The sequence below is a fragment of the Acomys russatus genome, chromosome 1 (genome assembly GCF_903995435.1).
Source record: "Acomys russatus chromosome 1, mAcoRus1.1, whole genome shotgun sequence".
NCBI lineage: Eukaryota > Metazoa > Chordata > Mammalia > Rodentia > Muridae > Acomys > Acomys russatus.
In genome coordinates this window covers 38,513,043-38,525,231 of record NC_067137.1, presented here as the reverse complement: position 1 = coordinate 38,525,231, position 12,189 = coordinate 38,513,043, and the positions used below count along the sequence as shown (strand labels likewise).

Genomic DNA, 12,189 nt, shown 5'->3' with positions numbered 1-12,189 from the left:
TCTTTTAAATCTGTTTTCTTTTATATTTCTCCCACTTCTATTGCCTGGGGACTTTTTTTCATTCTTCCTATCCTATTGGGACTCCACATGCACTTCTCAAATTGCTGTTCACAGTCTCTGACCCTGAGATACAGTACACTTCCGGGGTTCTCAGTCACAGTCGGCAAGGGGAATAATGCGAAGCCCATTCACGGCAAACTGAAGACTAACAAGACAGAGACAGACACACACAGACACAGACACAGACAAAGACAGACAGGCAGACAGAGACAGAGACAGGGACAGAGAAACTGGAGAGACAGAAACTAACCAACAATTTTAAACAGTTACCTCATGTTTTTATGAAAGCAAAGAATTTACAGAAAGAAATAGTAATTATCTGATATGAGGATTTGTTACTAAAGTTAATTTAAAACCACAGGAAACCTCATAAATACTAACTACAGTAACTCCCAATGTTCCTAAAGAAACAGAAAACACAAAAACATCAGAATTGCAGCCCTTGGCTCCACAACAAACTTCAGCCCTTGATTCCATGACAAACGTCAGTGTGTCTCCAACTGGGCTCCAGCCTAGGAAAGTTTCCACACACACAGCAAAAGACATCCTTCCAGGTCATACTTGAGTGTGGATGTGGAGCCTCACTTTAAATCTACCATACACTGGCCTTTTGGCAAGTGACTTGTCTCCACTGTTTTCAGTTTTCTAATGTGCAAAGTGAGGGCAACAGTACCTATTTCAGAACTGTGAGAATGAAGAGCTCACACCATGGAGTGCTTACAGCGAGTGGCATATGGAGTCAGAGTGACCCAGGTTAAAATGCCAGCTCTGCTGCATGAGATTGTGTGACTTGGGAAGTTATTTAACTTTCAGAGCCTTAATATTGCTTGCTAATAACATGCAAGAAAACTTCCTACAAGTTCCATTTTAACTGTAATAACTGTTCATCTAGAAAACATTCACAATTACCTAACTCCTGATTTAGGACAGAAACATTTTTCAAAATGCTCAGGAAATAGAGTTTAGTGTTTTATAACTAAGGATAAGCCCACTCATGATCTCAAGATAAGGCAACTTCTAACATATCCAAGCCAAGAGCCTGACCACCAAGTTACCACGGCACATGGCCATCCGGGTACCTGCCTCACTGGAGCCTCACCAGGGTTAAGCCACTGATGAAACTTCAACATCAAGCCTAGAAGAGCTCAGGTCTATGGATAGACACTGCGACAGTCCTCTGAAATTCTAAAGCCAGTTAGGAAAAATCAAATGCTAACAATACTCGAAGGAAATAAAAATTATCTGAACTCTTAGAGATTATAAACTATGAACTATATTAATATTTTAGTTTTATTCTAAAAGTTTCAATTACATTCAGTTTTATAAACCTTTACATAGTTTCTGCAAGTTATCTTTTTCTACAAAACAGTTTATTTATTTACTTTTGGTTTTTCAAGAAAGGGTTTCTCTGTGTAGCCCTGGCCATCTTGGAACTTGTTCTGTAGACCAGGCTGGCCTTGAACTCAGATATTCACCTGCTGAGATTAAAGGCATGCAGGACACACACACACACACACACACACACACACACACACACACACACACACACACACACACTGGCCTTAAGAAACAGTTTATTAGAATAGCAACTGGACCTTGTTTAGCAAACAAAAGCATCTTGGCTTTGTATTTTGTAAGAGCCAGTAACTCTTACAATTGCACACCCCTGAAAAAAGAAGAGAAAGTACAAACAGAGCTCCGAGCTCACAGCACAGAAGCTGTGCGATGACAGCTCCAGAACAGCAAGGACCTAGGAAGATGGACTGAATTCAGAAGTAGAGACTTGGTGTGTTTTACAACTCAGGGCAAAGTTAAGCTCCAAGAAGTCAAACAAAATACCTCTCGTAGATGGTCTTTAATGTCATCTGATCAGGAACACCTTCAGTCTCTTCCAGATATAGTATGAGCCATGAAGTCCGGTATGGCCACTGCTCGGTAAGGTTGATCCAGCTGGCTAGCCTGTCCCAGTTGAAAGTAATCTGATTGGCTCTTAGTAACCGCCCTTTAAGGAATATATACACATTTAAAAATTAATAGACATATTAAGTAGAACATTTAGTGTAGTCACAAATAATTCATCTTTAAAAGTGAAAATTTTGCCATTTGGTTATAATATAGATAAAATCTAGTATTTATATGGTTTCTAAAATCCAGATTTTAAAGATTCAGAGGGCATGGTGGCAGACATCAGTAATCCTAACACAACATAGGAGACTGATGTAGGATATGACAAGTCTGAGGCCAGCCTGAGCTACATAGTGAGAGCCTGTCTCAAAAAATAAACCAACAAACAAAATAAAACACCCACGGTAGTCCTCAATGCTCTGGATGTTCTGAAGCATGACTGCTAAGCACCTCTCTCTGGACCTAATGGGACCCAAACATACTGGTCCACCTTTGAGTTATGACTTCATTTACTTCCCCTCTAACCAAGACAGATCATGTTAGGAATTACCAACCCAGGCACAACGCATCTAAAACTCGTTATTTACACACTGAATACAATGACCCCATTTGTAGAATGTTCTGAAGACAGACTCAGCATTTCTACCTCAGAGCATGCTCACTTGTAGACAACTGCAATCACCAAGCTTCTCTCCACTGTAGCATCACCTTTACCTTGTCTTGACGGGACTACAAAGTGGGGCTTGGTTCTTCACTGAAAACACTATTATCAGTTCAGTCCGTATCTGAACTCACATCTACTTGTCTGGCAGACTCTAGTGGGAATTCTCTCTTCCCATCATCTTATAGATGATGACTCCTCATCCAAGTCTTCCCCTGTCTCAGACCCTCATCTGCATTTTCACCACTGAGTTTCCTAGAAGGTGGGTCTGCCTTGCTGGATGGGTGACAGGATATGACTCTTCCATCCCAGTGAGCTATGTCACAAGTGTTTGCCAGCTGTGGACTTCCTAGAGTTATTATAAATACCAACACTGGGGTAAAACCCAGAACAAAACAGATGATAAGGTCACAGTCTTCCTGAGAAGCAGTCACTTGGTGAAGCAGATGATAAATCCAGTAAACGAACAACAGCCTATGAAGTAATTAGGTGAACACTGAACTAAATGGGTCTTTTGGGAGGGCAACAAAAATGAAAAGCTGAGCACTAAAATAACCCTGACAATATGCTTGTTGTAGAAGGTTGGGTTTTTTATTTTTTTAAATATAGAGTCTTACGTCACTTGGCTGGCAGTGACTTCCTAACCTTCCTGCCTTCACTTGCAGAGTGCCAGCTAGGATTATAGATGTGCACCTCCACATCCAACTTACTAAGTTGTTCAGGCTGGTCATGAACTTGAGATCCTCATGCCTCAGCCTGGTGAGTAGCTAAGATTTTAGGTCTGTGCCACCAGGCCTGGCTTTAGCAGCAATTACTTAAAGCTATCAACTCAGGCCTCTCTCAAGTACCTGAAGATGTCTAGACAATCTAAATCCTTCTTGTGGATTTTGGAGCCACGGACCTCAAATGAACTGCAACTCTCTAGCATTGCTTTTCACTACTCTGTTCCTCCAATTCCACCCAGGACTGCACTGCAACTGCTCTTGGAGTCCCACAGCCCTTGAACTTGCTGTTCCTTTTCCTCAGAAGGCTTCTCTCAAGAAGCATGTAAACCGGGGTTCTATTTCACTCAGGTCTCTTATTCCCTCACAATCAATTCCAGATGCTGTAGTGGGTACTGCAGTTAAGCAAATCAGACAAAACCCTTGCAGGAGGTTCTCCTATCCCAGAGAGCAGCAGACAGGAAGAGTTAGTGACAGTATGTGTTAGAAGACAGCTGTTCTGTATAGTAGGATGCAGAGGGGAAGGAGGAAGAGGTGTCATTTCATTTGCGATGCAGGAAGCGGAAGGTCTAATGGAAAAGCTGACCTGTAAGCTAAAACTTGAGAAAACCCACTGCTCGTATAGCCCAAGAATCATTACAGGCCAAGTGAGTGAAAAGGGCCTAGATAGAAAATTGAACTTGAAGAACTGTAGTCAAGAGTGGCCCATTGTTAAGAGCGAGAGGAAATGACATGTTAACTAGCAACAGTTAGGAGGAAAATCCAGTAAGTGTATTACTCTGGACACCAAAAGAAGAATGTGCTTCAAGAAGCAGTAATCAACACATTGTCACAGCTACTGTGGGGTCCAGATAAGGATGGGGACCTGGCCCTGCATGCTCCACGGGGAAGCCACTGGGAACCTCAAGTGCAGTTTTGCTGAACTCCTGAGAAGAAGGGCCTTGGGACGTTCAGAAGGATTGGTGGGAGAACAGTGTGAGAAAGGACAGTGAACTCTACCAAGGAGCTTTGCTGAGAGCAGGAGCAAGGGCCAAGGCAGAGGCAGAGCTAGGAGAAATTCCAGGGAAAGAAAGGTAATGTGAATGGGAGGGGTACGGTCTCGTTTACTGTTTAATTTTTACAATGTCCAGACCAGCTCTTGACACAAAGAGGATGACAGGGTATGTCAGTGTTGCTGATACAATCAGGAAACAATTCCACTGTCAAACCAGCACAGGAAAGTTGAAGTCTCATTTTAAAGGGATTTAACAATAAAAATGTTATATTAGGTATGACGCCCTTCTATAATACAGTTTATGTCATGAGCCCTAAACTTAGTATAAAATGCAATTCCATTTGACAGTCAACAGCAGAAAATATCAGAAGGTAACAAGCAATACCATGCAAAGAAAGAAAAGCATTCTATAATTTAAATTGCAAGTCTATGTGTCTATGGCTGTCCTACTGCTAATTAATTTTAACACAAAGAAGGGCAGTATCCACACACAGAATTCAGTCACAGCAATAATCTCCATTTTTGTTTTGTTTTTGTCTTTTGAGACAGGGTTTCTCTGTATAGCCCTGGCTGCCCTAGAACTTACTCTGTAGACCAGGCTGGCCTTGAACTGCCTCTGCCTCCAGCATGCTGGGATTAAAGGTGTGTGCCATCACTGTCTGGATAATAATCTCCATTTTACTACAAATATTTTATTCAAAATCTGATATAAAAACTAAAACAATAATACTTTCAGCACAAATATTATGATCACTGAATTAATATAAATTTACCCTAAATATAAAGCAAAAGACATTTAAAATCATGAAATTTTAAAATAACTTTCTAAGGGATAGCTGATTGTCAGCTTAACACAAACAAAGCTGATACTTGCAATATTTTAAAGCTTACAGTGGTCGCTGGGGTGCGACTCGATAAGAGGAACATTTGCGAAGCTTACACAAGCTCTGAATTCAATGCCTACTACCTCAAACAATATAAACAGAGTAAAGCTTACGATCTGTCATGGAACATGAGAAACATAAGTCACCTGTCACAGAAACAATATTGAGTAATCGTCTCATTGTCTGAGGACTGATGTCACTGAACCAATCCTCGGTGACCAGCAGCTTCGTGAGATCAAAGGACATCTGCCGAGTGATGGTCCTCTGCATCTGTCTTCTGCGGTAAGTATCCTGAAACAACACCCCAGTTAGAGAGAGATGCTTTCTTGAGAGTTAATGTAAGCTTATGGTAAGAACAACAAAACAGACGCAGAGCCAGCTCAGTGTACGGAAAAGCAAAATTCACAATATTAACCAAAGAGGAAGGTTATATGCTAATCAAGTACAGTTCCTTCTGAGGGAGATACTTTCCAGAGCAGTGACAACGTAGAGTTGGCAGCAATGCCTGGGATGCATGCCCACTAACAGCAGTACAGCTAGGGAAAGGTATTACCCTCAGATGGGAAAGTGCACAGAACTCAATATAGAGAATCTTGGCCAAGGTCCATGAAGCCTCTGTATTACAGGAACCCTAAAACAATAAAGCGGACAAGCTTCTGCACAGTGCTAGAGGTTCAGCATCTCTATTTTTAGATTGTTTTAAAGTGTTATACAATTTTCTCCCAGGCACAGCCACTCAAAAACTTAGAGGCACTTTGCAGACTAGAGTAGATAAGGAATCCCATCTCCTAAGAAAAGAACAAACACACAGAATCCTAAAGCACAAGAAAGGTAGATGAAATCACAGGTACCCAGGAAGCTCGACTCCCAGGAGAGAAAATCAAAATGCTGAATTACACAGTCCCCCGACTTTGGCTATATCAATTGTCATTCACATGAAGTTTGAATTCATAACGTACAGAACATGTGGGTACAAAACCAAAGACACAAAACGTCATCAAAGATTAAAAAGTAATGTCCAGGCCATGTGCAGTGTTGCATGCCTTTAATCCCAGCACTCGGAGACAGAGGCAGGAGGATCTCCATGAGTTCAAGGCCAGTCTGGTCTACAAAGCAAGTCCAGAACAGCCAAGGCTACACAGAAAAACCCTGTCTTGGGGGGGGGGGAAGTAATGTCCAAAGAAAATGCCAGTGTAAGCCCATGCCAGCCATCCCTAAGCAACAATGTCAGCCATGCTTCCTGGCCAGTGGCCATCTTCCCACTTTACAAACTGAGATAAATACATCTGGTTTTGCTCTACAAATAAGATGGGAGGACAGAAACAACTGAAGCGCTAGACCAGAAACCCAAGGAGACTGGTAAGGGCCCAGAATCACACGTGGGAGTGGAGACTACAATACAAACTTGCAAATGTTGAGCAAGGAGGAAGAACCTAGGAGAGGTAAAGGTAGGGGTGGCACCTGAATAGGAGGAGGGTGCAACCATTTGCTGAGCTATGAAATCTCACTAGTCAAGGACCAGAGTCAGCACCTGATCTGGGAAGAGGATGCAGAGCACAAAGACTCCTCCCAGATCAAGGTCTTTACTGCTCCAGGTACAGGAGCTCTGAGGCAGCAGACGCTGGAAGGGAGCTCAACACTGATGTACATGTCAAGATCATAATGTGCTTACAGATGGGCATTAGGTTGCATTAACTTAAGTATATTTGAATGAGTGCTAAAAATAAAATAAAAATCAGAGTTAGGGTATAGCTTAAGTGGCAGAATATTTGTCTAGCATGCACAAGGCTTTGGGGTCAAACCCCAACACTAAGGAAAAATCAATCATACAATGACGTCAAGTGGCACAGATAGCATCTTACCCTTCTATTGAGAGCCGTTTTGCTACCAAGCTTTGTCATCTCCCCAAGGCTGTTTTGTGAAACTCTTCTGTCAATGTCCTCCTGGACTCCTGGAAGAATGCATTGAGATAGCACTGTGCTGGTTAAAATGAGTGTCCCACAGAGCCTAGGGGGGTTGAACACTTGCCCCCAGTTGATATAGTGTTATTTGGGAGGTTTAGGGGTTGGGCATTGCCGAAGGAAGTGTGTCACTGGAGGTGGGCTTTGAGAGTTTAAAGACACAAGCCATTGTGCATTTGCTCTGTTTCCTGCTTGTAGTTTAAGATGTAAATTCTTGGCTTGCTACTCCAGCTGCTATGCCTTCCACCATAGCTGCCCACTGCCACACTTCCCTGCCATGATGGTGCTAGACTCTTGTCCCTTTAAAGCCATAGCTAAATAAACACTTCCTTCTGTAAGTTGCCTTGCCTTGTGGTGTTTCATCACAGCAATACAAAAGTCACTAATGTAAGCGTCATATGTGCAAAGTTGTTTTTGTTTGATATTAAAGAGATGTAAAACAGCAACATTTTTTTCAAGGTAAACAAAGACTATAAAAACCTTACAGACTACTTTAAGCCCAAGTATTTTAGGGTTTGATATTTACCTGTAGTATCTGAGCACGATATGTCCCCATTTGTTGCTGAAGTTACAAGAAATTTTCTTGCATTGCTAAATCCACGACTATTAAGGAAAACTGGTAAGTGAACTATATTTCGCATATAGTCGTGCCCATTTATATTTGAATCACGAAGTACACTATTCAGGTTCTGGTTGATGGCCTTTATGATAATATGTGGATCACTTGCAAAAATGGCAATAAAGGGGCCTTTTGAAAACAGAACTCGGACCTGTGGTAGAAGAAAGATATGGACATGACAACAATATTAAAATTATACCAAATAATATCTTTTTAAAATCTCTACTATCTTTTGATTCCATATTTTTTAACAGCATTCATTTTTCATCAAAATTTGCTCCCTATAGAAACAATTTTTGTAGATGGCTCAAACTCAGGTCACTATCATTTCCCAATGACAAAAACAACACAGAACAGTTAATGTGGTTTCCTTCTCAGATACCTGCAGCCTACACAGAACTAAGATCAACACATCAGGCAATCCTCTGTGAGCACATGTGGTCTGGGCATACCCAGATCTGCAGTTTACTGCTATTGTTTACAGCACACCTTATATTGCCAGTGTTCTGATTTTTAACACAAAACTATAAATTCTACAGGTTCCGCTGTCATCTCAGAATATAAACACAACTGTCTGCTGAGCCACACTTGTCCTTTAGAGATGGCCCATATGATTTTTTTACTTCGCTTTTTTCCTAAACTACCATCAGGCTGAAATTATTTAAACATTATTGACTAAACATTTACTTTTGTTGTATTTCTGAATTTTAAAATACAGTTCTTTTTATGAAAGAGAAATTAACAAGGGAAATCATTGTTTCTTAAATAAGTAGCACAGCTTCCATCCCAGTTGAGGTATTTTGTGAAGCCATGCATCCTGTGTGGCCACAGTGACAAGTCTGGAAACAGGTGACACGTACAGTGTCTAGCATCTGAAGGACTTTATCCTGCTCACAGGCATCCAGGCCATCGATGATAACCACCAGCCTTGTCTGATTCTGAGTGAAGCTGTCAATGGTCTTTGCCATCCTGGCCATCAGCTCCACTTCACACTTCAGGACCTGCACAAGCACAGAAGATACAAGACGGTAAGATGAGTTCCTTTAGAAGTACACAGAAAGCCATTCAACAGGAGGAAAAGAAACCCAAAGTTCTTGCTTCCAGAAGCAATTCCACTTAAACCTGTAGTAAGGGTTTCAGTTATGAACTGAAAACACTTAGCTCTCAGGATGGCATCAGGAGACACTACGATAGGAATTTACAGCATACAAAAGAGGTTGAGAGACTTACTTGCCAAAATTGCAGACTGTAAATGACAAAATTTTAATTCTACCCAAAAGACCTATTGATTGTTGCACTACTCTTGGCTCTTTGGTGGCATCTAGCTTTTACATCTACACAAAAACCTGAACACAGATATTTATAGCAATTTTATTCATAACTGTTAAAAGTTAATCAACAAGTTATATTTATGTAGGTAGCCCAATAACTATACACTGTCCATCCAGGCAACAATGTAATGCAGGCCTAAAAAGCAATGAGATTTTAATCTATGAAAGGGACAAAAGAAACCAATATGAAAGAGCTAATACGTATGGTTCAACTACACACAACCTGGGAAAGACACAGCTACTGAGATGGTAAACTCATTAGCATTTACTGGGCCTAGGAGAGACAGAGGGCTGAACAGGTGGAGGTAGGGCTTTCATGACAGTAACACAATACTATAACCATGGGTATGCTATCACACATTTGTGCAAACCCAAAGAATGTACAAGACTGAACCTAATGTAAACTGTGGATACTGAGTCTGACTATGCTGGACCAATGCAGGTCCAGCAACTGGAACAAATCTAGCACTCTGGTCATAGGTATTGATAACAGAGGCTGTGCCATAAACCTAACAAACTAATTAAACTAAACTAAATGCAACAGATTTGGGCATGTAGCTGAGTGGCAGGGTGCTTGCCTAGTATGCACAAGCTTGCGCATTCAATCCCTACCACTGAACAAATAAAAACAAAACAACAATTAAAAACCTAAACGTAACCCTTTACCATTCTGAGAGCATGCCCAGGTGAGCATGGCAACAGCAGCATATCGCCACTACAGTTTTCTGAAAGATGAGTACTTACTTTCATGAATCCCTCACTTTTCAACTTATGTAATTTGGAGGCAGCACTGTGGAGGCGTTTTCTCTGAGAATTCAGGAGAGAGTCCAGCACTTGCCACCATGTACGACAGTTCAGCACAAAGGCCAGCCCCACAATAGATGCAATTGATATGAGGATGGCATTCACTGTCAGATGTTTTGGGTCAACTCTGAATATAGCCAAAAGAGTAATTCCAGCAATAATGCAGCCAACAATAAAAAGAAAGATGATAAAAGATGGGAGACAGCATGTTTTTTTCCATTTCTTTTTACCTGTAATAGAACAAGTAGTATTAACAATTATTACCATATCATGTACGCAGGACATTGTAATCTTTACGGTCAAAAGCATATTATGACTCTGAGGTCCAAGTCATAGTCTCATGAAGATAAATAAACACTCACTCCCTTCTTTACCCCTAAAAACACAGGAGGGAGGAAAGGAATCCTACCCTGGGTATCTTCAGTCTTGAATACTCGAAAAAGCCGGGTAGCCAAAAACCCAAACTCTCTCTCACAAGCATCTGAGAGGGTCGCGATCATTTCAGCCAAGGAAGTTTCTCCACCTACACTGGAGAGTCTATTGTAATCTGTAAACAAAAACCTTGCGGGAAGAACAAGCAAGATGTTACTTAGCTATCGAATGCAACAAGTTCTAATACAGCAACTTCTAACACATGAATCTCATCTCTATCACTTATTTCCTTTCTTTTTTTAAAGACAGTGCCTGTTTCTTCTTTTAAAAGTTACCTTAATTTTAATTTTATGTCTACACACTGCATGTATGCCTGGTGCCTACGGAAGCCAGAAGAGGAAGTCTGATCCTTTAAAACTAGGTTTACAGATGGCTGTGAGGCACCACGTTAGTGCCAGGAATCAAACCCAGGTCCTCTGGAAGAGCAGCTAGCGCTCTTAACTACTGCGCCATCTCTTCAGACCCCACTTATTCTATACTTTTCTTGATGTTCTTTTCGGCACATTGCTTTTAAAGTTCTGAGGGAATAGAGAAGAACCTGTAACTACGTACCTTCTACTCTGAGGGTGCTAGAGACTCTCTTTGAAAAGGTGTATGATGGGCTAGCAGCAAAAGGGAGCATGACAACAGAGCCTTGCCTGTCAGAAAGTATGCCAAAGAGGAGCGCTCTAATAGCAGCTGAAGAGATCAGAGCAGGAATGTCTGCACTACACACAGGAATTCCAAGCCCAGAAATATCAATCAGAAGCAAGGTTTCTGCTGGAGGGATGGCTCGGTGCTTACTGCACTGGCTACTCTTCCAGAGGACCCAGGTTCAGTTCCCAGCACCCGCATGACATAACTCCAGGTCCCGGGATCTGATGCCCTCTTCTGAAGCTCACATTCACTGCATGCTCAGGGTACACAGACATACATGAGGCAAAGCACCCATACGCTTAAAATAAAGATAAATAAATCCTAAAAAATAATAAAATTAAATAAACTTTTCTAACTTCTTATTTATGGATTTAACATATACCAAGGATTTAGAAATAATTGTAAAATATCCTTTTTAGAGTTGCTCTTCAAAATAATTGATTTACAGATATCCCGAGTCTCTGAATTATTTATGCATTAATTCACTCTTTTCATTGCATCTCTAAATGAAATTCTCACTTCAACCCAGTAGATAAAACATGCTTCAAATTTTAATCTGGAATGACACTGTTCCTATATAGTTATCTTAACTGACACTATTTTAGTTGTTCTGTTTTAAAACTACCATCCTGTTAATTTAAATTGTTTTAATTTTCTGTAAAAATTTCCTCCAATTGTGTTATTCTGTATTATATACTTTTCTTTAAACTTTAAACCTCTTTTTAAAAATATTTACTTGGCCAGGTATGATGGCACACACCTTTAATCCCAGCAGTCGGGAGGCAGAGGCAGCAGATCTCTGAGTTGGAGGCCAGCCTGGTCTACAGAGTAAGTTCCAGGACAGCCAAGGCTACACAGAGAAACTCTGTCTCGAAAAACAAACACAAATTATATATGTATTTACTTAATTTTTAATAGTGCATGGGTGCATACATGTGTATGTGTGTGCACGCACACACGTGCGCTAGAGTTACAAGTGGTTGTGAGACACCCATTGTAGGTACTGGAACCAAACTGAGGTCCTCTGCAAAAGCAGCAAGCACTCTTAACCACGGAGCCATTTCTCCAACCTCAAACGTTTGCCTTTACGACTTCTCAGTCTTGAGCCCCCAGCATCAGGAGATCCGAAACCCTCTTCTGGCCTCCACAGACATACACACACACGTGTACATAAATATAC

At 41.1% G+C, this 12,189-nt stretch overlaps 1 protein-coding gene across 6 annotated transcripts in view; it reads right to left on the bottom strand.

The window, feature by feature from the left end:
- Kidins220 (kinase D interacting substrate 220) overlaps positions 1-12,189 on the bottom strand; it is a 94,079-nt gene that overhangs the window by 47,119 nt on the left and 34,771 nt on the right. For all 6 annotated transcript variants that reach the window (XM_051144052.1, XM_051144060.1, XM_051144034.1 and 3 more), the window contains exons 16-22: positions 10,351-10,502; positions 9,882-10,171; positions 8,667-8,807; positions 7,714-7,957; positions 7,089-7,177; positions 5,373-5,517; positions 1,900-2,062 (exon numbers count right to left, since the gene is read on the bottom strand). In XM_051144052.1, coding sequence (XP_051000009.1) covers positions 1,900-2,062; positions 5,373-5,517; positions 7,089-7,177; positions 7,714-7,957; positions 8,667-8,807; positions 9,882-10,171; positions 10,351-10,502 — 1,224 coding nt within the window. The remainder of the gene's footprint in view (positions 1-1,899; positions 2,063-5,372; positions 5,518-7,088; positions 7,178-7,713; positions 7,958-8,666; positions 8,808-9,881; positions 10,172-10,350; positions 10,503-12,189) is intronic.